The sequence below is a fragment of the Lissotriton vulgaris genome, chromosome 12 (genome assembly GCF_964263255.1).
Source record: "Lissotriton vulgaris chromosome 12, aLisVul1.2, whole genome shotgun sequence".
Lineage (NCBI taxonomy): Eukaryota > Metazoa > Chordata > Amphibia > Caudata > Salamandridae > Lissotriton > Lissotriton vulgaris.
In genome coordinates, this window is record NC_141700.1 from 725,288,196 (window position 1) to 725,314,830 (window position 26,635).

The 26,635-nt window shown below is 43.1% G+C and overlaps 1 protein-coding gene across 2 annotated transcripts in view; it reads right to left on the reverse strand.

Moving 5' to 3' along the window:
• Positions 1 to 26,635, reverse strand: part of LOC147678388 (beta-galactoside alpha-2,6-sialyltransferase 1-like) — a 109,632-nt gene that overhangs the window by 19,016 nt on the left and 63,981 nt on the right. The window contains exons 5-7 of one of the 2 annotated variants that reach the window (XM_086945984.1): positions 10,442 to 10,543; positions 9,267 to 9,441; positions 1,476 to 1,968 (exon numbers count right to left, since the gene is read on the reverse strand). In XM_086945984.1, coding sequence (XP_086802110.1) covers positions 1,964 to 1,968; positions 9,267 to 9,441; positions 10,442 to 10,543 — 282 coding nt within the window. In that variant the 3' untranslated portion in view covers positions 1,476 to 1,963. Of the gene's footprint in view, positions 1 to 1,475; positions 1,969 to 9,266; positions 9,442 to 10,441; positions 10,544 to 26,635 lie in introns of those variants that run through there. The other variant, XM_086945983.1, reaches the window with a different exon arrangement.

Genomic DNA, 26,635 nt, shown 5'->3' on the forward strand with positions numbered 1-26,635 from the left:
TCATGACATGGTCAGTGACATCACTCATGACATCACTGATGACACCATCCTTGTGACAGAGTGACAGACCTAATTTCAGTGTAATGTAACGCTTGAAACACATATTCAAAAATAGAAACAAACATTTTCAAAAAAATGGAGATACCCAAACCAGTAACAACAACCAATTCGGTAATTCCACCATCTATATACTCATCCACTCATTCACCAACAGTTCTATATAGTCACTCATATATATACTCACTCATCATATGTAGTGATACACCTATACATCCTGTTACACATCAGCAGTCATCCAAAAGTTACTCACACACATACTCATACATGCACATAAACTATTGAACATCCATTTATTTGCATATACATTTATACACACACTACCACCTTACTTCTAAGGAAACTTACACATACTTACTCTCTTAAACAATCACTTATAGAAACACATACTTATTTAAACAGGAACTCCTACAATCTCTCACTATATATACTATACTATACTATACTCACTTATATACATCAATACTCACATATACTAGATTAAAACATATGTCGTTACTAATGAAGACACTAGTGAGACAGTCATTCACTCACTAACACACACATATACACACTCGTCCACCCATACAGTCCTGCACATATGCTGTCTTCAAAACACATACAAACAGTGAGTCAGTCACCAACCCCTGCAGCCACTTATACACAAAGAGAAACACTGATACAAACATTTAAATATTTACACAATACTCGCTAATATATGTATTCACTAAGATACACTTAATAAGCCAGTTAACCAACCAATTTTTTTTTTAAAAAACATTCATTTACACACTTTTTTAAACATTTATTCTTCCATCGACCTTTACAAATACATATATAAAACAAATTTATTTTTCAGAAAGACACACATTCACTGGATGGTGTCATCAGTGATGTCATGAGTGATGTCACTGACCATGTCATGAGTGATGTAATATGTGACGTCATCAGCAGTGCATTGCAGGCACGCAAGTTATAGTGAGTCCAACTAACTATAACGTGGGAATTTCAATGGTTTTATGTCAGTAAAATTTCCAGCTAACTATAACTGGTTTTGTCAGTGAATTTAATAGGTTTTTTAAATGCTAATTCCTAACTATAACTGGTGTGAAACCTATGGTTTTTTCAGTGAATATATATATATATATGTATGTGTGTGTGTATATACATATGTGTGTGTATCTATATATATGTGTATATATTGATATCATATATAGTTATATATATATATATACATTTTCCACAGCTCCCTCACAGGTGTGTGTGTACATATATGTATAATTTTTTAAGTAAATGTTTTTTACGGGATTTGAAATCTTTTATATTTTATTATAATGTTTGTAATTGATTTGTTAATCTTTGTTATGATATATACATATATATATATATCCACTCCTAAGGTTCTCCTCGTATCCAAAGAACCACTCGGACACCTCAAGTGCTTCAGCATAAATTTAATTTCAGCAACAGGAAAAACGACGCGTTTCGGGGATGAACCCTTGATCACGCTCGTAGTTACAAAGTGACACCATGTTTAAATACATTCAAATAAACAACACCTCACGTGATTTTAGTCATCAACTGTGGCGGCCATCTTATAACATGCAAATTCAGCATGCTACTATGCACTCTAACATGTACTGGTCAATGACACTGTTAACTTATAGTATCTGCATATTGTATCCAATGAGTGATAATACTGCAAGGAAAAGCGGAATAAATCCTGCTGCATTTTGGATATTTAGCAATGTTTATGTCTTTCACAGTCTCGCCCAAGTGGGCTAGCAGAAAATTGAGGTCTCGCCCCAGTGGGCTAGTTAACAGATCGTATGTCATCTACATTCCAGCATATTAGTTACATGTTCCTGAAACTCTAGGCCTTGATCTTCTAACCATCAGTTGTCCTTATAAGTGATAGTGCCCATAATCAGTCTGCAATAAAAAAGATTAAAAACATGACATAAATACTTTTGTAGCAAACTGTATTCAGACCAAAAAATATATCAATCATTCATGTAAATGAATTGCCAGCTCCTCACTAATATTCAGCCCATTAGGGGCAAGACTTTCGAGCTCAACAATGTATCTCGATTCTAGTTTGCGCATTGACAATTCTCGATTCCCACCTCTCATACCCAAATCGACACTGTCAATAACCACCAATCGCACTTGATTCTCATCACTGTAGTGAAATTCTGCAAAGTGACGAGAAACAGGGTACTGCTTGGTCTTATTTCTGATGGCCCTTAAGTGCTCCAGCACCCTCTTTTTTGCCTCATGTTTCGTACTGCCTATATACCATTTCTGACAAGGACAGATGAGTACATATATACAGTATGTGGTGGTGCAAGTCAGATTCTTTCTTATCACAAAATCTCTATTGTGATTGGGTATAGGCAGAGTCTGGCAATCTGTGCTGTTCTTGCAAGCCTTACATTTTTTACAACAGCGAAAACCAGCCGGTCTTCTACTGTTGGACACATCCCTTGATCTTACATGGTTGTGGCTTAGTTCATCTTTTAAGCTCTTACTCTTTTTAAAAGTAATTTGAGGATTGCTACTCAGATTAGTACTTAAGTGAGTGTCCGTTAACAACACATGCCAGTGTTTTTTTAAAATGTGTCTTACAATATTTGCCTGCCCTGAAAAAGTGGTTATAAATCTCACAGTGTCCTCATCTTTATTCTCTTGCACTTTTGGATACAGTAGGTCATTCCTTTGTAAAGATTTAACCCTGAGTTTAGCTTTGTTGATGATATTTTTACTATAACCTCTTTCAAGGAATCTTTTACACATGATATCTTGTTCAATTTCAAAAGATGAGTCATCGCTACAGTTTCTTTTTGCCCGCAGCAGTTCCCCATAGGGGATACTGCGTATCAAATTGGAGGGGTGGTTGCTGTCAGCATACAGGATACTGTTCCCGGCTGTGCTTTTCCGGTACAGTTTGGATGTAATTATCCCATCCTTTACCTCAACCATAACATCAAGAAATTCTATAGATTTATTACTGATGTTGCTGGTGAATTGTAGATTTAAATTGTTGTTGTTCAACTTGGCTACAAAGGATGCTGCTTCCTCTTCTGTGCCCCTCCAAATGAAAAAAATGTCATCAATATAGCGCAGCCACAGGGTAATGTTGGAAAATTCGGCCATCTCCATGGCAACCCGCTCCTCCCACCAGCCCATGAAAAGATTCGCGTAGCTGGGGGCGAAGCAGGTTCCCATGGCCGTACCCTGTGACTGTCTATAGATGTCCTCATCAAAAAAAAAGAAATTGTTGGTCAAACAGACTTCGATCATTTTTAACAGCATTTGCGAGTGATGGTAGTAGGTGATAGATCTCGTTTTAAAGAAATGCTGGATGGCTTCTAGCCCAAGCTCATGTTTTATGCATGTGTACAGACTGCTAACGTCCAGTGAGACCAGAAGAAAATCTTTCTCCCAGTGTACCCCATCAATTACCGTCAAGAAGTGTGTTGTATCTTTTAGGTAAGAGGGCAATGCAACAACGTATGGTCTTAAGAAAAAATCAATAAACCTGGAAGTGTTCTCCAACAGGGATCCTATTGAGGAGACTATAGGTCTTCCCGGAGGGTCTGCCATGCTTTTATGAAGTTTTGGGAGTAAGTATAAGACAGGGATTCTGGGGTGGGCGCAATACAGGTATTTATATTCACCCTCCTCTAGTAATCCTCTATCTAACCAGTCTGTTAGTAGGCTTCTATACTTGATATAAGATCCCAATACTTCAGTCATATTGCTTCTGGAATAACAATTCTTATCACTCAACTGTCTCTGACCTTCAGCTATATACTTCTGTTTGTCCTGAATGACCACATTGCCACCCTTATCCGATTGTCGGATGACAATGCTAGAATCATTTTTCAAATCCATAAGTGCATTTGCTTGTGATTCGGTTAGGTTCTTCTTGTCCCATGGTGTCTTAACATATCTTATGTTTTTCAGGTCTTTTAAGACACCTCTCTCAAAAATGTCAATTGCTTCACTTTGGACATTGGGGAGGAAAATCGACTTTGACTTGAAAGTACTGCCAGGATTTCCACTCATATCATCTACCCATCCTTCCCAGTCAGGAGTTTGATCAGAAGTCATTTCCAATCTGTCTTGGGTGGGATATATTTCATTCAGTAAGTCAATATCACCTACATCAATAGTACTTATAATGTCGGAATTACTCACGTTTCGTGGATTTCGTACTGCAGTGTTGAACCATTTCTTCAACTTGAGTTTGCGGGAGAACAGGAAGAGGTCAATCCTAGTTTGGGCATAGTTCAAATTGGATGAAGGACAAAAGGATAAACCAAGTGCTAGCGTCTCTTCTTCTGCTTTAGAGAGTGGTCTCTCAGATAAATTCACCACTGTCATACTTTCTGAGTGCGGCTCCTGGTATCCATTCCCATGGGAGTTCTTCTTTCGTTTGTTCCTCCTCCGTTTTGCTTGCCTGTTCCTCTGGTTTTTCCTCTGGTTCCTCGCCCGCGTCCTCTCTGAGCCCCTCCATCCTGATGATGTTCTGTCCGGTTTTGGCTCATGACTTGGAATTGCAATAAAAAATTATTCGATTTCTTTTGATGTCTGGGTGTGGCTTCTTGATTGATTGCTGATGTGGACGCATCTGACAAATTTCCATCTGACACATCGCTCTCCGTTATATCTTCAGTAGGTGTAGGGACTCCTGTCTGCGGGGCATTAGATTTGTCCCTCTTTTCGAAGAGATGATCATATTTACGATGAAATGTCAGTGTTCTTCCCGCCTGATAATCCTTGTAGTCTCTTAGAAACTTTCGCTGTTTTTTAGCTGTTATTTCCTCTTCCCACTTGTCAACTTTTTTCATCAAGTTGGTCATATGTTCCTCCAAGGCTTCCTTGCTGATGATTTTGCTTATTTCCTCCAATGTTTTATCTATTTCAACGACCAGTTTGGCACGGTCCTTGATCGCATATTTAACAAGGATCTGCATCATGGTCATAGAACAGGCTGCGGAATTATTTTGCCATTCATCAAGCATTTCTTCGTCTGGGTTTTCGTAGGTGGAAATCGTAAATATACGCAGTCCACGTGGGACCCGTTTAACATCAATATATCTTTGAAGCGATTCCGCCTCCCACCACTTGGATAACTCCTTTTTGTATAATCTTTCAAGAGTTATAAATAAGCCTTGAAGGTTGATTTTCTCCGAGAGACCAGGTGGGGGTGAATTGGAGTTGGTGGATGTCACTCCTTGCGCAAAGAAGAGCTTGTCCGCAGTTTGCTTTCTCCGAGCTTCTAATCCTGTTGCCATTTTGTTGGTTAACTTTTTGCTTCCGCACTTGATGCACCGTTTTCAATCCGTTTTACCAAAATAGTAATGTTCAATGGTGCTCCTACCCCTGAGGTCGTTGGCGGTAAATGCTTTGCTGCCTAGATGTTTATTTGCATGCTGGCATGCCGTCACTCAAGTCACGATCGGAATCACCGAAGCGTGCTGCTGCCGATCACCTGGCTGTTCTGCCCACACCGGGACAGACGAGTGTAAGTGACAATAGTTGCTTCGCCTCCGACGCCGGTCAGCTGTAGTTAGCGGGATGTTCCCTGGTTCCAGCTGTCACTGCGCATCCGTTTTACCGCTCAGATCCGCAGTCTTATGCCGGTTTCCATACAGGGGGTCAGCCTCTGCTCCGTATTACAATTCACTCCGAGAATGCCGGAAGGGCTTGCGAGGCTGTCTGGGCTTATTTATATATATATAATATATATGTTTTTATAACATTTCACATAAACATATATTAAACATTTGATATAATGTAAAATATATATTTTTAATAATAATGGTCTTTATATCTATATATATACATTTACACACACATAAATATGTGTGTGTGTGCTTGTGTTTATATAATTATACATTTTTATATAGTATTTATTATTAGCAAAATGTACTTTATGTACATTATATTAAAGTTATATACTAAAATATCCAAAATTTACTATTTAAACTATATCTATATTTCTAGTACAAACTCAGAATGATCGCTTTACTGGAACTTGAAATTTGAAATATATATATATATATATATATATATATATATATATATATATATATATATATATATATATATATATATTCAAGCGAACTCGTCCCAAATCCACAAAAACTGCGAAATCCTGCACAGCTATGGACAAACGAAGAGAGGAACCCAGAACTGGTGCCAAACAAGTGTGATTTTATTTCAGCTCAAATCTCGCTCAGCATGCCCGCCATTACGCGTTTCGACAGTATCCACTGTCTTGATCACATGATGTGATCGCAAAGTTACATGGGATTTTATCCATTTAGTCATAGACACAAACGGTGGACTAAATTGTAACCACCACATTTCAAACATAGCATTCTTTCAAAAGGGTACATGGAAACAACAGAAGGACTATCGTTATTTTGTATAATCCTGTTCCATCTTGAATATAACCCATAGTGGGTAAATAAACTGAAGTATATACATGTGCAAATACACAAATAAATAACATGTACAAAAAACTTCATAAATATATACATATAAATATATAAATATTAATTCGTTTAAAACCATTGTTAAATTTCATGATTTACAAGAGGACAATGTTTCACTAACCCTTTTTGAAAAAACGTTCAAAGAATATATCCCTAGTGGGAATTTCCAGTAAAGTGTCATGTGCTGTATGTAAACAAAAGACCATATGTAAACACACAAATTTGAAAATATCTAAATCCCAACTTGTAACAAGGAGCAGCCATCATCGCAAAAATTGCAAATAAAGAATATATTGAAAGTGATTGAGTGCAAGTATCTCAGTTTTTTTAAAAAGGGAAGAGCCCCTCCCTATTTCATATTTATCAACCTGACAGATGTAAATACACGGCAGCAACCTAAAAATGCAAAACAATACCAATGACTGTAAATTTTGCAATTTATGAATTTGGAACAGTCTACTCTAGTAACTAAACAGTATGATTAAGTCCAGCTATGGTATAGGCACACCTTCTTTTCTTGAAATGAACTACAAACAAGTGTATAGGTCCTCACTGGCGTTAAGACCTCCAGGGGCACGACTGTTGAGTTCTAAGATGTACCTAGTTTTGAGTACCCTGAGCAGCCCATCCCTGTTACCCCCTCTGTTCAGGGGTGGCACACAATCTATAACAAAATAGACAAGATGTTTGGGATCACTCCGGTGTACCGCCTGAAAATGGCGTGCCACAGGGTAGGCTTGATCTTTATTGGTGATTGCCCTCAAGTGATGCAGTATTCTCCTGTGAACCGGCAGCCGGGTACTCCCTACATACCTGAGTTCACAGGGGCACTGCAGCACATAAACGGCAAACTCCGTTTTGCAAGATAACTGTTTAGTTATCAGAACTGGATCTTCCTTGAAAGGAATGAGATATCGTGTTGTATTGCATCCATTTTTACAGGCTTTACAGCTGGAACATTTCAGAAACCCTTTCCTCAAATTCATAAAGGTCTTAGATGTTAGGGGTTCCAAATGATTTTTCACTAGCCTGTCTGACATGGAGGTAGATTTCCTAAAGGAAAACTCTGGCCTTCTGCCCACTGAACCCCCAATGACGGGGTCCCCCGTCACTAGGTTCCAGTTGCGGCTGAAGATCCGCCTGATTTCCCTATGTTGCTGGTTGTAAGTAACCACGACTCTAGAGCTATCTTTGGGTACTGTATCTGACTCAACATCATTCTTAGATTTGGGCACTAGAATCTCTGCCCTGATCAGATTATTGGCTCGTTCCATGGCCCTAGTGACCGTATTAGCTGAATAACCACGTGCCAAAAAGCGCAAACGGCTTTCATCCATAGCTCTAGTGCACATTATATTAAAGTTATATACTAAAATATCCAAAATTTACTATTTAAACTATATCTATATTTCTAGTACAAACTCAGAATGATCGCTTTACTGGAACTTGAAATTTGAAATATATATATATATATATATATATATATATATATATATATATATATATATATATATATATATATATATATATATATATATATATATATATATATATATAAATATATATATATATATATATATATATACTATTTTGTGTATGTTTTTTAAAACAATATTCTTTTGTACTTGCGTTAAGTATAGGAAAACAAAAAAATTGAAATGTATGTACTTGGCACAATATTTTTGGACACAATATTGTTTGTTCTAACGATATGCCAGTGATCCATTCAGCCATTTCTCGTACACACAAAGTAGATACATGTCCCATAGGCAATTCAGTCATTTTCCACACACACACAGAGCAGGAACAGCATCTGTGGGACAGTTCAAGTGTGCCCCTCTACCCAGGGCAAAAGCTGAATCGAAGTAGTCGGTACAGCGGACCACCACCACACCCAAAGAGCAGTATCAGAGGTGGCAGAACATACTTGTGTGACAGTCTGTCCCTGTGACCTGCTCATCGATAGGCCAGAGATTACACTAGATGCCAAACTCCACAAAATGGATTTAATGCCCGACTACGCCATTGTTTTGGGCTGCATCCTTCCTAGACTCCTGTGGGTAAAAGACATCCTGTGTCCATATGCCTAAGATACCCATCACTTCAAAGACCTAAGCGGCAGAACTCTGAACATAGACTGTGATATGCTTCACTATGCCAGCTTCCCCGTAGGTTCATACATGCTCATCTTATCCAATTTTCATGAGGTGCCCACTTGCTAACAAAATTGGGCGCATTGATCAGAAATGCCTTAGGACCCAACTCTTCCCGGCCATTGAAAGTTGACATTGACCCAGTAGAGTGGAACAAAGCCAACTCCACCATACATTTGAGATGCTGAACTTTATAATGACATGAGACTCTGAACTTCACTCCTTAAGCCTTGGACACCAGCTCCCTCCACCCCTTCCCGTAATCATGGGCAACCCATAAATATGTCTAAAATGCTGTTCTCAACTCATAGTACCAGGATGTGAAGTTGCCCCCATTTGGTCTTGCAGGCCCAAGCTGCTACTCTCCCCCCTTTGGTCTGAGATAAGCACATACGCTGTCCAACTCATACAAGATGTCCATCTCTACTCATAGGCTTGAGACACTCAACTCTCCAAGAGACAGCCATCTCTTCATATGCTGGGACTCCCATAATGCCCTTCCCAGACCCAAGACGCCTCAATGCCATCACAGATGAGCGTTGACCTGCATTGTTCTATCTGTTCTCACCCAAAAATCCTGATGAAGGTGGGTTCCGTTGGATACGCTCAGCCGCGTTCTCCTGGATGATATCCCACAACCGCCATTGGACCTGGGGGTGTAGGATGTAGAATGGTTGGTTCGGATGCTTCTGTCTGTATTCCTTGTATCGCGTGAAGATTGGGTAATCTGGTTTCTTAAACCACTGATGGGCAAAAAGGACAAGAAAGGGTCTGAAGCATCTTATCATCCACCTCACCCTCTGCAGTTGGCAGCAAATGGCACTGTATTGTATCTGGTGGCTAAAAGTGCAACTCTTTTGCCCGTGATACCCATAACCCACTCAACGTTCATTTCAGAACCTATAGCTGAGTGCTGATTTGTGGATATTTCTCTGCGGAGCAAATATAACACACTTTCATCGCCAGTGTTTGCATCACAGTGATTGTTGTTTATTTTTATTTTTAACGGAGGGCTCCCTCTGTACCCCTGCTCCACTTCCCACCCTTCCCACTGCCATTTTGGCAGCTCTAGCTGCAGAGCTGCTTAATTAGGTGCTGCAGTGTAGGTAGTGAAAAAGTCTACATACCACACTCACTACTGTTGCAGTGTTGGGGCTCAATGCTATACCAGTTCTGAATTCCCTGAATGTCTCCCCCAATGCATACGAGGCCTGAGAGTCATTGCTTTTTCCTATTGCAGTAGCACAGCTTCACAAAGCAGTGACTGAGATTAATTCAAGCACCTCCATTCCTCTCTTTATTTTCTTTTTAGTGAGTACTCTAAGTTTGTTTGGTATGCCCAGACGTGGGCGCCATAGTTCACTGTGCCATGGGACTTAAAATGCTCTTCACTACTAACAAGCCTGAAGCCTGTCTGGAGTTGCTGACATTTCTGTTCAGATGGGCCATGGCCTAGCAGTTTGAGTACTACTTCCATTCTGGGGTGGAGCTCAGACTGTGTGCATAGGGCTGGTCCTTGTCTATTATGGCACAAGTGACCAATACAATGATTTAAAATGTGGCCCAGAGTAATTACAAGTGGCTGAGATTAATTTAAGCATTTCATCCAAAATGTTTTGTTTTACCTGGCCTGTTATTCCAGCTACCTACAAGAAAACAAGACTAAAGCCTAGACCACAGTGTTTGTTTGCAGCATGAAAGTCCTATAATGGTTTAAACAGCAGGTTAGGCAAGGCCACTTACCTCATTGAGGTTTGCAGAGTAGGGTGCAGGATCCCAAGCCACCAGAATTCCAGCCGCATAGAGAGGATTGTCTAGGAACCTGTGGCTCTCAGACGCCATCACCTGCCAATGAATTACACAGTGCATCAGGGTCCATATTAAGGGAGCGTGACATATGATCAACTATAGAGTGCAGCTACTGATGTTCATAGGACAATAGTGTAGATCAAGAACAGGGCATTATTATGGGTAATTGTCTGAATCTGTGTGAGTGCAAACATGGATCTGTCTGCGTGTCTGCATGCATGCATATCTATATGTATGTGCATGTGTGTGAAAGCACACTTTTGAGTGTAGAGAATCCAATAGATTGGCACAAGCAACACAAGATGCATAAGCTCCTACTTTCCACTATTTTACAGTACCTTCCCATCCTGGACAGAGTTAGTATTCTGACGTTCTCTCGCCAAATGGTGCTGTTCTGAGCCCAGGAAATTCCAAATTGTTGCCAATTTCGACAGAAAACAGTATATTTACCAGGCTCATGTCTTTGTAGAAGCAAACATGGAAATCAAGTGCTGGTGAAGTGAAACAGAACTTTACTGCATATGTTTAACAAGACTAGAACAGTTTTTCTGATCAAATTAGAAGGATCTCATAGGAGCAGACAAGTTGGGCATTTCCTACTTTTCATGGTTATCTCATCTTTGATCACATGGAGAATGAGGCCCTGCCTCTCCAGCAGAACTGGTGTCACTGCTGAGCAGAGAGAGAGAGAGTGAGAAAGAGAGAGAGAGAGCGAGCGAGAGAGAGAGTTGCGTGACAACGCTACATCCTGCCTGACTTGAACCATCCGCGGCCCATAGTTAAGGGCCTCCCTCCAACTTTTTTCTCTGCAAGAAGAGTGTCTGTGAGGATGAGCAAATGTAAGCCTGACAGACATTCTTCATGTTCGGCTCAGGAAGCCAGGCACTGTAAATGCGCTAAATGAGCGGGTGCCTGGCTGCCTGAGATGAAATTTGCCAGGTTTAAGATTTCACAGCGGAGGGCATTACCTCCTCAGCCTAAAAAAGACTTCTGTGAGCCTTCTCTCCATGACTAGGGGGTGTATCACTGATGGGCTCAGACCTGGATGCTTCAGTATTAAGCCCTAAAGTGCCCAGTATCAGTGATGTTATGTTATATGAGTTTTATAAAGCGCTCCTTTACTAGGGAGGTTCATTGGTGCTGGACTGTAGAAGACCCTTGCTCACTGTGCCACTGGATTCAAGCTAGCCTGGCTGATGAAGGGTAATACCCAGGAACCTGTCCCAGGATGCTTGTTTCCAGTCCAAGGAGGACCTGGCTTGGCAGTTCGGTCTGGACTGTTCCCATGAGGCACAGGGTCAAGACTGATTTGCATATGGCTGAGTCTAAACTGGGGTGACATGGTGAGCAAAAGAACAACGGATTTAACCCAGATCTCTTGGCTGGGGGTGAATGTATGATTTATTCAGCATTCCGTCCATCATGTGTTTTGCGTAGCACTTTTCACCCTAAGTGGGATGGGTATGCCCAGATGTAGGTTCCTTGCTCACTGTGTCACTGGATTCAAGCTAGCCTAGCTGATATGGGGTAATACCCAGAAACCGGTCCCAGGGGGCTTGTTTCTGGTCCAGGGAGGACTTGGCTTTTTCAGTTCGGTTTGGACTAAGACTGATTTGCATATGGCTGGGTCTAAACTGGGGTGGCATGGTGAGCAAAAGAAAAATGGATTTAACCCAGATCTCTGGACTGTGGGAGAATGTATGATTTATTCTGCATTCCGTCCATCATTAGTTTGTGTAGGACTGTAGAAGACTGCATACGGCTAGAGAAAATGCAATCATAGGCTTGTCAAAAGAGCCAAGTCTTCAAGAGTTAGTGGAAATGCATGTAATTCATGGTAGATCCAATCCCTGAGGGTGTGGAATTCCAAATCCGGGGTGCCAACACAGCAAATCTATACCCATCTATTCTCTTCCATTTGGAAGGGAGAATTCTGAGGAAGTCTTTGTGCCTAGACCTGAGATTAAAGTTAGGTACATATGTTTTGACTCGAGACGATAAAAAGATGGGACATGTTCCATTCAGGGATGTAAACATAAGACTTAAAAATTGAGCGTTATTCCACAGGTAACCAGTAGAAACTTTTCAATAGAGGTGTAAAGTGGCTGCGTCTAGGCTGTTGACAAATGAGCCTTGCTGCCTGACTTTAAACAAACTGCAATCTCTGATTAAGTCCTTTAGGGGGCAAGATAGAGGGAATTGGCATAATTAAATCTTGAGATTACCAAAGCCTTCACAATCTGAATTAGAGAATTAAAAACAGAAAAGATGTCAATATTCTTTATTATTCAGAGTTGATTGAAGCAGGCAGAGGTGACTGCTCCCAAATGGGGTTTCAACAATAAATTCTTATCAATGATAATTCCAAGAATCTTAACAGAATTCTTGTGCTTAGGAGGGTCGCCCATCAATAGAGGCCAGAAAGACGGATTCCACAGACCCTGTTTGTTGTGAGTGATGACAATCTAAGTCCTATCAGAGTTAAACTTTAAATAGTTGCTATTTATCCAATTTCTTATAAATAACATATTGTTCTGAAAGAACACCATGGATTCAGGAGAGTGATTGATGGAGAATAGTAACTGCAAATCATCAGCATCATTATAAACTCTGACTTGCATCTCTTTCAATGAGTGCACCAAGGGTCGAATATACAGACTAAAGAGACGTGGAGACAACAAAGATCACTGAGGAACTCCACAAGTAAGCTGTACCTTGAGAGAACTTAAGGGGGATAGCCAGACAGACTGTGAACGATCCTTCAGAAAAGATGTAATCCAGACCAATGTTGCATACTGAAGGCCTGCGGCTCTGACACAGTCGACTAAAATCTCATAGTCGACTGTATCAAACGCCACAGACACATCTGGAAGGACTAGCGCTAGTGTATTACCTCTGCCTGTCTCCTCCCGCATGTCATCACTGACTGAGAGGATGACTGTTTCAGTTGAATGGGCAGAACGAAAGCCTGCTTGCTGGGGGTCAAAGAATTTAGACTCCTCCAGAAAGGAACAAAGGTGTCTGGCCACATGCGCTTCCAACACCTTCACCAAAAAACATAGGGGCAGATTTATGTTAACTGGCGCATCCCCAGGGATGCGCCAGTTAACGTGCGCCACAGTGCGCCACAGCTCCGCCACCCATGGTGCGCCGCATTTATAATGCGGCGCACCATGGTGCAAAAACGGCACAGATGCATGTCGCATCTGTGCCGGAAATGTGGCGCATTGCTGGAGTTGCGTCGCAAGCGCGACGCAGCTCCAGCAAGGCTCGGGGGTGCCCCATCTACACAATGCTGCATCAAGACCTACGCCTGCTTCAAGCAGGCGCAGGGTTTTGACGCAGCATTGGCCTGAAAGTGACTGAGTGAAATCTCATAGATTTCACTCAGCCACTTTCAGGAGGCGTTCCTGCGCAGGAACGCCCCCCCCTGCGCAGGAACACCTCCTTATGGCGCAGGGCTTTGCAACGTGACGCATCTCCTAGATGCGTCACGTTGTAAATAGGGCGCATTGTTTGCACCACAGTTGCGTCAAATAAAGTGACGCAATTGCGGCGCAAGGGCATCATAAATCTGCCCCTTTGTAATGAAATAGGCCGGTAGTTTTTCAAGGTGAGGGGATCCTCACCCAATTTCTTTTGAAGAGGGACCACAATAGCCCCTTTGAAAGTATTAGGTACCGTGCCATGATTAAGGGAGTGATTAAGTAAAAAAATAGCTATTTTAGGGCAATATGAAGAATAATTCTGTGTGGACAGATATCATTAGGAGAACCCGACTTCACATTAATCAGAAAATCATCCTTGCTGATTGTTGGGAAAGCAGGAAGATTCAACAAACAAAAAGAGGAGTACCATCATTGGAAGGTCAAAAGAGATTCCTAATGAGGTGGTCAACTGACAGAAGGAAAGAGTTTATCCTTTTGTTAAAAACCCCTCACTCACCAGCCTAGTGGTGACATGCTTCATCATCGGGGTCCACCCTGGCGGCCTAGCGTCACCAGGGTGTGCTTCAACACCTGAATTACAGTGGAGCTGGTTGTGAGTGTAAGTGCAGAAAAAAAAAGTATTTTAAAAATTGTCCTGGTTTAACTTAGTGAGAAGATAAATTTTATTTACAAGTAACTGGACAATGTTAAAAGGGTGGGGCGAGATACTGTGAGGGTATATTAAGGCCGGGAGTATCTCTTATATGTGTGCTGGTCTACATGTTTCAACCATAGGTGGTATATACCAGGTTTTCATCAGGATCGATTTAAACAGGGAACTGGACGGTATATCCCCCCTAAAAGGCACATCCAATCCTCGTTCGCTGTAACCCTATTTAGCAAAAATCGCTAAATGGTGAAAAAGACTCTAACCTCAATGGGTGAGTTAGAAAAAAGAGTAAAAAAGACTACTATTCAGGAGTCTTTTTGCATCGGAGGGCGGGAGAAGGTTCCCCACTACTCAAACATATTAGTTCCTTCATGGCGGAAATGCCGATTACCTATATTCGTCTCCCGCTGCGGGAGACGAATATAGGTGCCATGTCTTCCCTTTCCATCAACTGTTGTTGAACACACTTACCTTTCTCTCAAACATCAGTTCAGCAGGAACCAGTAATACTGTGAGGAGTGTTACAAATGTTCCCCTAGAGTACGGCATAACACACTAGATCTGGGATTCCAGGTAGGTGTACCCATCCTTCCATGTGACCATGAAACACTCAACCAAACCATTCACTTGAGGTTACTTTTCCGTGCCAGGTGGTCATGAACTTAGCACAAATACATAACGTTTTCCAACTGAATGGAGGCCAATTTTCTGATTTTAGAAACTCTGGAGCTTTATTTGTTGTGAATATGTGCTTCAGAGCTGGTATTACAATATCAGTGCCAGTACTAGGAAGTGGTACAACCTCAGGGAACCAAGAATACTCATGCATGATCACCTGAAGATATTGGTCTGAGTGGGTATGCAAAGGAATCGGCAGCAACATCTTTTCCACCGTGCCAGTAGGGATCTGAGACATCGCCAAAGGCTTATCAGGTATACTTTTACTCAGGGATACTAACAAGTGTGACAATTGCCAAGCATATACTCTACCAGTCCATCATGGAAAAGGAACAAAACTTGTTGATGAACCAAACTCTTTGTAGCCACAATTCCACTTTACCCTTCATGTGAAAGCGGACCACCAATGCTCCCTCATGACTTGCAAATGATCAAATTAGTACATCTCAGTAGAAGGCCAAATCGATGGTGAGCAAGATCACCATACATTTTTCAGAAAGACTTCAGTTTCTGGAGGTTGCAACATTCATTTTACCCTTTCCAGTTTCAAAGAAAGACGCCTGAGAGACCGAGAAAGCCGGAAGACATTCTGACCATGATGTGGGTCCCACTCAATGCATGTCCAGGCTCAAGGTGTGGACCACAGTGGATGGTCCTGGTGAGCATCTCCACTGTATCAAAGGCCCTTGCCACCCAACATAAAAAGGGGACAGGGGCAGAACCTGCTATCGAGTCTGCCTACCCCACTCCTAGACTGCCTGGCACTTTAAAGGCTTTGCGAAGCTTGGTCCAGAAACACCATCTACAGACACTTCGTTGACCATTTCAATATCTTTGAGCAATCCTGGAAGCCTGCAATAAAATAGTAGTTGGACTTTTTGCAAACCTTATAACACCATATAATACAGAGAATAAATAAGAGGGGATCAGGCAGCAGCTCTCTTGCATCTTCTTCCTAAGTTATGAAGATATGCTCTATCGGCAATAGCCTCGTTACTGATGTTATAAGATTGATCCTTGACTTTGACAGCAGTGGCTCAACATATCCTCTCTTGGTTGACACCGGAACCGTCCTCAACATATTGATACTGAGGTTATCAAGCTGCAACATAACTTTTTGACTCTTTCAATTTAGTGGAAGAATTCGATCTGATGACTGCTACCGAGATGAGTATTTCACTGACTACCGGCTGTCTGGCACACCTGCTGATCCTTGTACCCCAAAGCTAAAGTACAGCTGAGTACTTTCCTTGCTACTGACAACCACAAATATTATCTCTGGCCAAAGATCTCATGGTTCCAAAGCTTCGGAAAATTAGCAAGACATCCCTCAGGGAGGCAGAAGTTCTTATCACGTGGAAGCATGCTTTTCTAATTGCCGTTCCCAAAATATCCTCCATAGGCCCAAAAATTCTCTATAATTTTAGACCTATCTCGCTATTGCCATTTCAGACCAATTTAATAGAAAGATATGTAACAGCTGATCTGGAAGACAACTAGCTCCTGGATGAGACTCAGGGGCATATGTTCAAGCTCCTTGCACCACAACAACGTCACCTATATTTACGTTGTGTTGAAGCTAGGGGCTGCGCCTTATGCCAGTGTTAAGGCACTTAACGTGGCTTAACGCTGCATTGTACATATGGGCCCCTTTCATGCTATGGTTACCGTGAAAGGAATGGGTGTTGCGGTGGGTGTTCAACTGCAAAAATCAATCAATCAAGGGCTTGTGGAGCGCAAAACACTCACGTGGGGCAGGTCTCATGGCTCTGATGCTTGTGGGGGAGGGAGAGGGGGGTCCACAGCAATCTGAAGCATCACTGAGTTCCATCCGAGAGCTAGGTCTTGAGGTCCTTTAAGAATTTAAGGAGAGATGTGGTCTGTGGAGGTGGAGGGGAAGGGAGTTGCAAGGAGGGAGAAGGAGCAACCTCCTACTCTGGTTTTCTTGATCCGAGGTACCGTCGTGAGGGAGAGCTGGGCCAAGCAGAGAGAAAGTTGGGGCACATGGAACATGAGGCGGTGGTTTAGATTGGCAGGTCCGGTGTTGTGGAGGGCCTTGTGTGCATGGGTGAGAAGCTTGAAGGTGATTCTCTTCTCAGTGGGGAGCCGGTGTAAAGTCCCTAGGTGTTGGCTGATATGGCAGTGATGCGGTAGGTTGAGGACCAGTCTAGCGGCTGCATTGTGGACATTCTGGAGTTTGCGGGTAAATTTCTTGTTGATCCCGGCATAGAGTGCATTGCCGTAGTCCAGTCTGCTACTGATGAGGGCGTTTGTAATGGTTTCCTGTGTTCGTGGGGGATCCAGTTGAAGGTCTTTCGCAGTAGGTGGAGGGTGTGGTAGCAGGAGTAGGTGATGGCATTGACCTGGAGGTCCATTTTGAGTTTGGAGTCCAGGATGATTCCGAGGTTGCATGCATGGCCCGTGGGGGCGGGGGGCCACCAGGTGTCATTCCAGGCTTTGGGGTGTGGGTCAATTCATTTTGACACTGCCCCCATGTACAAGGGTGGGGCACACAGGAGGCAGCGCTAAAATTAAGACCAGGTAAAAAGTTGTCGTAATTGGTGAAACAAGGAGAAATGCATTATTTCTCCTCGTTTGTGCCCTTTCCATGTGTGCTACATTGTGCAGCACGCATAGAAAAAGCAAAATGCCATGGTTTGTTTATGTACCAGAAGGTGTCCCTTCCTGTACATAAACAAACATTAAATAAAATGCAATGTTGTCACTTTCATATGTGCTGCATGCAGCAGCATTTATGAAAGTGACAGAATGGCATTTCCAGGATTGTTTACGTTCAGGGAGGAACACCTTCCTACACATAAACAATCCTCACATACACCCAGACACCCTTGCACTCTAGTGCAAGGGTCCCTGCGTTGGTGCTAATTTGCTAAATTTAGCGCCATTGCAGGGTGGAAAGGCAAGGCTGCACCACATTCTTGTAAATATGGTGCAGCCTTGCATTTCAGAAGTGGAGAAGAGAGGCTTTAAGCCAGGAAGGCTAACGTCTCTACCCTCCACTTCCTTGTACATAACCTCCTCAATCTGGTTTCTGTTCTTTTCATTGCAGTGAGACCATGCTGCAAGCCGTAGTAGAGGACTACAGAATCCTCTTGGACCCGGATGGGTCGGACTCCCCGGTCCTTCTTGACCGCTCTCCCGCATTTGGCACAGTCTATGACTCAGTGCTCATGAAGGGACTTATGGATTTAGGGGTCTCTGGTCTGGCGTTTGGTTAACCCCTTGCATGCTCATGTCGAGTTCAGCTCGTCATGAAGCACAGTGGAGCTGTGCTCATGACGAGCTCAGCTCGACACAACTGCCACGGCCGGCCCACGCTGGGCTAATTCCCCGCCTGTGCGGGCGTTCTAAAGGAGTGGGCAGAGTCGTGAAAAGTTCAGTGCGTCATGAGCACAGCTCCACTGTGCAGCATGACGAGCTGGGCTCGTCACGAACACCGCAGTGCCGCACGTGGCGCCTCCCCCCCACCCGCACCGCGGGGGAATTAGCCCCACCTGGAAGGGGTTTAATTAATCTTTTGTGAGTGATCTAATTATGTGCTCTTGTCCCCCTTCCATTCATTTAGGTCATTTTATTTTGCCCTGCGGTGCTCCTCAGGGATCACACCTTAGTCCCATTCTATTTAACATATATATAGCTCCCCTTGTTACTTTGTTTAGAAATTATGGATTCTGCAGTGTGTCATATGCTGATGATACTCAGATTATTGTATTGTATTGTATTGTATTTATTTTTGTATAGCGCATATGTCACCGTTCGGTCTCAGAGCGCTTGCTGAGTCTAAAAGTTAGAGAGAACATGGGCTGTATACAGATTAAAATAGCCAGGTTTTAAGATTCTTGCGTATCCTCCATTCCTGAACTCTTGGAGGACAGCCAAAAACATTTCACAGCCTGTGTGAGGGTGGCAGCTGAGTGGATGAATTACAATTTTTTAAGCAGAACTCTGATAAGACAGAGATTCTCCTTTAAAGAGCCACCTCTCTTAACTAGTACTCTAACTAGTAGCCAAACTATGTATTACCTTTACCTACTCCTACCAGTGGCCCAACGCAAAATTATGGGGCCCCTCTGTAAAATGTGAAGAGGTGCCCTTGTGTCTCCCATATCACACAGGTATTCATCGGTCTTGGGGCAGAGAGGGGCCGCAGAAGGTTTTGGGGGACCCTGAAGGGTTGGAGGGACCCCCACGCGGCTGGGCCTGCAGGGGCTTGCGTTACGCCCCTGCCTCCTGCTATCCGCACTACAAATCTGGGTGTGTTGTTTGATTCCAGTCTCACTTTCACTGACCTCTTTTACGGTCTAATCACAAAGTCCTCCCTTATCTGCACATGGAACAGCTGTTCAGGCCTTAATCAACTTCGGCCTAGACTACACTAATTCCCTGTATCTGGGTCTTCCTGCTTTTCTTCTGAGCAGGTTGCAGATGGTTCAGAACCCTGCAGTTTATGTAATTCTTAATCTTTCACAGCAGATGTCGGTCAGACATCTCCTTCCTAGCTGACACTGTCTGCTGGTCCAGCATAGATGCATCTTTAAAGCTCTATGCCCACTTCAAGACTACAAAATAGGCAAGGTAGGCACTACACTTTGAGCCCCCCATCCTTTTTGGGACCCTGCTACATCATATCAAAATAATATTGATTTGATCTTGAAAGAAAATGACAATCAAGGTTTCTTAAAATGTTTTCACCCCGAACCAATTGAAGAAAGGGAATATTGAAAGTTTTGATGGTTTATTATAAAAACATATTTTTTGTTTAATATCATTAATATTTTGTTAATGTTTAGTTTTTTGTAATAAAATTGGTTTAATAAAATTGTTGGTTGGTAAAATTAAAAACGTATTAGGAGATAATTTCCAAGGAGGGACCATTACAGTTCAACTGCACAGGGGCCTCCACAGGGTTTAATTTGGCACGGTCTCTGCCTGATTTACAGGGTTGTTGGTAATTATGAATGTCCTGCCTATCTCAGAAGGAAGGTGTCCCTGTATGGGCCTGCACTCGCCCTGCACCATCCTCTTGCAGGTTCCTGGGATTCGGAGAAGGGGTTTCGGTGGCACTCCATTGCCTACAGAAGTGATATGGGGTGGAATCCTCTTCCTCTCTCTTAGGCTGTCACCAACCTACAGGTCTTTCAGGAAAAGTCTGGACACATGGCTTTTTAAACACTCTTCATTCATTCTTTTCTGCTCACTGTTCAATTTCCAGCTCAATGATGACCCCTTTTGGGGGACCAGCTTGCTCTTCGGAAATGTAATTAATTCATTAATTAATTCATTCATTCATTCTGCTGCAGAACACAGCATTTTTGTCTCTTCTCTATGGTCTTCATACCATTAAATGGGAGACATCCTGCTAGGAGCTCAGTCCCTGCAGCAAGATTCATCTTCATGTCTTGAGCTCCACACTCTGCTCTCCAACAGCTGGTCTTTGCTATCAGTGGTATCAGGTCACTTAGCTGATGGGGTTTCTAATTCGATGGGCATTCAGTGAGTAATAAACTATAACCTGTAGTTCTAACATCAATGAGTTGTCTCATTTCCCTCTAAAACTTGTTTCAGTAGGCGGCCACCTATTGTTTTCTCCGTTTTGTGAGTGTGGGCACACCATACTTCTGCCTGGAAGTTACTAGGACTACCCCATATATGAATCCTGCTGCCCTGTGTGGCTTAAAAGTTCTGGTTTCAAAATAAATATTTCCCATGAAAGTTGGATCGAGCACTCTGCCACTGGTATTGCGTAAAATGCGACGTCATCGCGCAGCGCTGAGGCTCCGTATGGGACCAGCAGAGTACGAACACTCCTAGGCTTCCGTGCAAAGTCTGATGCACTATAGACACGCACAGTAGTGAGGCCTCGATTTGGGAACAATCCTGGTGTCACCTGAAAATAGGTGCAAAGCAAGGACAGGTTAGACCTCCGTGCCTAACGTTTAATTTCCACAAAAATACACCTTTGGTTTCTCTTTAGGTGGCTTAGTGCACTTTCAGATTCGGACTGGGGGCGGGGAGGGAGGGATGGGGGCTGCCTAGAGTACAAAACACAGACTGAACACTACTCACTTACATTTACCATGCACCATAAATCAAGGCACTGCCGGTGTGTCACTTTTTATATGGGAAAAAGCAAGGTGCCGTTGGCGCAAGCGACTTGTAAATAAGCCCCCTAGGGCTTTATTTATTAAGGCCTTGCGCCGCCGGTGCGTCACTTTTAACATGGGAAAAAGTGACGCACCGGTGGCGCAAGGCTTTCATAAATGAGGCCCCTAGTGTTTAGCTTCACCCAAGTGTGCATTTTTTGCGCGCCTTCTGCATCGTTATGACGCAAACTCAGTAAACACGACACTGCACAATTGTTTCCTATTCGAACCACCCATTGCTGAGCGACAGTAAATAAATCTGGGTGTACATTTGTTCTTTTTAATGCCATGTTCATCATGTCACTGTTATAACCAATTCAGACTGTTGCAGCTTGGTGTTCCGCTATGCATGTGGATTATTTCTCGTATATTTATATAGCCTAGTGTTTGGCTGTGATAATTTTTCCTCTAAAAATTGCAAAGTAGTAATTATGTTGCATATAAATAATTTGCAATTTATTCTAAGTAATAGTGTAAGAAAGCTATTAATTTATCTTTCCTATTCATACCACATGGCAATGTCTAATTCAATTACATCAAACATTTAAATTCACAGAACCTTAAATTCATAACAGATGTTCCCTTTTCTATTTGTTAAAAGTCAATAAATATCATAGAATTAAAAAATAAATCTTCTACTACAGTATAGACTGTTGACTTGCTGAGCCATAGAATTTGTATTACCGGTATGATACCAGAATACGGTTGTCAGAATATCATCTAACATATGTATCGTTAACACAAATAGCGTTGTGTTGGAGTTAATGATAGAAAATCTACACACAATGGGACTATCTCTTTGTAAGTTATATTTTGGACACAATATTTATGTCAGCTGGTATGTGTGACATACCACTGTCGTCGTACCGTTCTTCTGTATAGCTCTCTCATTCACAAGGATTGGCTGTTTGAGCTTTCATACCCAAAACCCACATGCTGCAGGCCATGTAGGCAACCTAGAACGTGAATGGTCCTTCTTAGGCCTGTTGAGAGGCATAGTGTGGTTTACAAACAACATAGAGGGGTTGGAGCTCACCCACTGCTTTCTTGGCTTTGCTCATCACTCTCACTTGGCTGCTTCTAATTGGTGTCCCAGCTTGTCAGTCTTGAGTTTGTCCCTCCCATGGAGCATTGCCTCTATACATCGCTTTGCTTGGCTGGCATAGCTGCTTCTACTGCTTACTTATCTCCCTGTTTTGCTGTCTGCTGCAGAGAGCTTCTCCCCACCACCCTCCATGTTGTGCTTGTCGGTCTGTTTCTCCCCGTTACCTCCCTGCACCTTCTGTGTTGCTTTCTGTTGCTTACCCGTCTCTCCAGTCACCCCCCCCCCCCCATGCTGCCTTACACTGCTCCACCTTCTTCTGTGTTGCTTTTGCTTTCCCAAACATTTCTCGCCCTCTCCATGTTGCTTTGGCTGACACCCCGTCCCCCGGGGGCTTTGAATGACCCCCACCCAGCACTTGCTGTTAAAAAAAGCTGTGCAAGTTACATATTTTTATTTTTAGTAATGAATTCAATGCGGATTGGTAACTAAAAAGAAATCAGTGTTATTTTGGAGGTGTGGTGCACGTGCCCACAAAATGACACACCATTCACATCAAAGGCTTTTTTCAGGGATGCAGAGAAGTGTGGCTAAAAACCATTGGCAAAGCCAATAGGTCACAAACGCAAGACCTGTTGGCTTTGCCAATGCTGTTGTGTTTTAGTGGATCAAATCATAGTTTGCCCACTGTTTGCTCCCATCAGTGCGCACTTACTGCTCTTGTGTAGTGCTCGCACATGGACATTCTTGGCATTATTTCCATCTGGATTACCACTAGGTGCCCTCGTAGACATCCTCACTTTGCTTTGTATGTTTCTACACAAGGTGGCTCAGCCTGTCATTAAAAATAACCTCAAGTTCAAGTTTAAAATTTGTATAGCGCACTACTCACCCATAGGGTGTCAAGGTGCTTGAGGGAGGGGGGTACTTTACTTATCGAATATCCAAGTTTTTTGTTGTTTTCTGAAGAAGAGGTGGTTCTGTGTGGGGCGGAGGTAGGTGTTGAGAGAATTCCAGGTCTTGGCCGCTAAGTAGGAGAAGGATCTTCCCCCCATGGTGGATCTTTGGATGCGTGGTATTGCGGCGAGGGCTTGATTGGACGAATGTAGTCTGTCACTATGTAGATCGCAATTAAACATTTTGTGATAAATGTCGACAGGTCAAACCTACCTATATTTATCGGGGGAGGAAAGCCCATTATTTACCAGAACATAACGATTTTGGAACAATAAGCACAAAATCCCACATTTTTCTGAAAAAAATCTTAATAGGGTTGTAGTTATCGCGCCCAATAGGTTATAACTCAGCAGAGTCGGATTTGATGAGATTCCAGAAATATCACACTGATTCCGGCCACGCCTTTAGCATATTCTGTTTTTCTCGTAGGTAGGCAGTGGCAACTCTCTATATTTGTGGATGTGGGTCAATTTCTGTGCCAGTGCCTTGTCATGTCAAGGAATCGCCAGTGTTTTAACATATTCTTGTGCCTGTGGGTGTGTCTAAGCCGGGTCTGGTGGCTCAGTGGACTAATGCACCCGCTCCAGGGGCCTGTGTTCGACCTCATGGGCACAGGTCCAAATCCTGTCAGGACCACTCATTCTTTCTGAGCTAGACAAAAGGAGTAACATTGAGTTGGGTAACAATAAAAATATGTTAATCAGTGCCAAGATCCCCTGTTGGGGTGTGAACATGTGCTTTACAAATACACATGCTATGTGCCCATTTTAAATACCCCTGGTTCAATATGGCATGAGATGGACGGTGAGGATCACCTCCACAGACAGAGGGACTGTATTGCTTTTAGTCCTGTGTCTGGAGGGATGAACCCCAGACACAGAAGTTAGAAGGTTGGAGACAGGACTTTCTTTGGAAATTGCCTGACGGCTTTGGGATCGATTTATAGTTTGGGGTACCCTGTACTTCAAACCCTTGCACAACCTACTCCATTTTGAGTCAGGGAGACTGGCACATTTTCAGCAGTGGTTCCTGTGATGGCTCTGCCATGGAAAGCTTGCTCTGATAGGCCAATGTAGTGAGGCTTTTTGGAGGAAGGCATCAGAACACTCCCCTATTTAGAGCTGGTAGTCTGTTTTTTCCTGTCCATCATCGCCAGGAAAAATCTTGTAGTACAGGACAGAAAAAAATGACCTCTAAATCCAGGATGAAACTTCCTCGATATTGAAGATAATTAGTTTATTGTTTTTCAATACAAAACTTGATGGCGATCTCTAAATATGGCAGGTCGTGTTCCGCCAGGGAGGCAGATGTAATGACAGGTTGGCTCCTGCCTAACACTTAATTGGGCCCTTTTTTGGCAAGGGGTGATAATTAGTTCTTGCTTAACGTTTTCATTTGTTCGATGATAGGGGTGAGGGGTAGGACTGCAGTTCCTGTTGTACAAGAGAAGGAAGTTTCTAGGCCAGACCTGTCCTTTTGTCTATCCCTGAAGAACAAGTTATTCACCTTACTTGACACTCTTTCTGGTGAAAACTTTACCTAACCACAAATTCAGCTTCTTAAAATAATTCCCAAGGCCAGACTGGAACCAGAAGCATTCTCAGCAATGCTCCAACACACCGTTAGGTGGTGCTGTGGTTCCATACTGCCACTGACATGTCAGAGGGGAGCAGCATGTATGTGCCACACCTGCGTATTATTGTGAGATTCCTGTTTGCTTCAGTTCACTCCCTTGGACATGGTGCATGATATAATCATTGGTACCAGTTTCCAGATTCCTAACTTGGGATCTTTTTAGATGTTAAACGGAGGCCACTCCAAATAAGTGGGAAGGTGGTGAGGAATCTGAGGATAGATTTATTATTATTTTTTTTTTTATTAGTCACATTTTTAAAGCTCACTGTTACCAGACGGTGTCCTGGCGCTGACTGACCACTCCTTGGCTTAACCTGAAACTTATTGTTTAAAAAGCCATGTTTTCAAGGCCCTCTGAAAGGACATCAGATCCGGTGCCAGTCTGAGGACCATTGGCAGGGAGGGCGTTCCAGGCTTTTGCTACTCCCAGGGAGAAACTCCTCCCCCCCCCCCCCCCCCCCCCCCTCAGCGGGCTTCCCTGACTCTCGGAACCACAATCATCTCCTGGTCGGCTGATCTAAGTGATCTTGCTGGTTTGTATTACTGGAAGAGCTGGGTCATACAATGAGGGCCTACTCCTTTGAGTGCCTTAAATACTACACAAAGCGCTTTGAATGTAATTATTTTGCGCACAGGTAGCCAGTGTCATTTCACCAGATCCTAGGCAACCGAGGCAAATTTCGGTGTACCCGTAATCAGGCGGGCTGCCGCGTTCTGCAGGATTTGAAGTTTATTAAGCAGCCATTGTTGAGCATTAAGCAGCAAGCTGTTACAGTAATCCAGGCGGGACATAATCAGTCCCGTCACCACTGTCTTCCTGCACTCATCTGGGAGAAAAGGTAAGACTTTGCGTACTGTTTTCAGAACGTAGTGGGTTGCAGAGGACAGCACATTTACTTGAGGCCTAAATGACAGTGTATCATCCATCAGGATCCCGAGGTTTTTGACCTTAGCAACTTGGGAGGGAGTGACACCCATTTCCTCCGGCCACCATCTTGGGGTCCAGAAATTCTCTCTGGCCCCAAACAGGAGAACTTCTGTCTTTGATGAATTCAGCTTTAGGCAGTTCCCAGTCATCCAGCTGCTGACCGCACGCATGCAGTCTTTAAACCTGTCTGCCGTGGCTTCCTCTCCCCTGGGTAGCAGCGACACCACAATCTGCGTGTCGTCCGCGTATGATGTTAAGTTAAAACCAAATGATCTAATAACTGGGGCTAGGGTGGAGACATATACGTTAAAAAGAGTCGGACTCAGGGATGACCCCTGAGGTACCCCACATGGGAGCACAAACGGGTCAGACTCTAGATCTCCTAGAGCCACCACCTGGCTCCTGTTGGAAAGGAAGCATTCAATATCTTAAGAGCTTGACCCTGAATCCCACAGGCCCCTAGACGGTCCACCAATAGCCTGTGGTGGACCGTATCAAAGGCAGCGGACAGGTCCAACAGGATTAAGGCGGCTCTGCCTCCTGCATCCATCACTGTTCTGATGTCTTCTGACGACTTAATCAGGGCCGATTCTGTACTGTGACCAGCCCGGAATCCATGCTGCGAT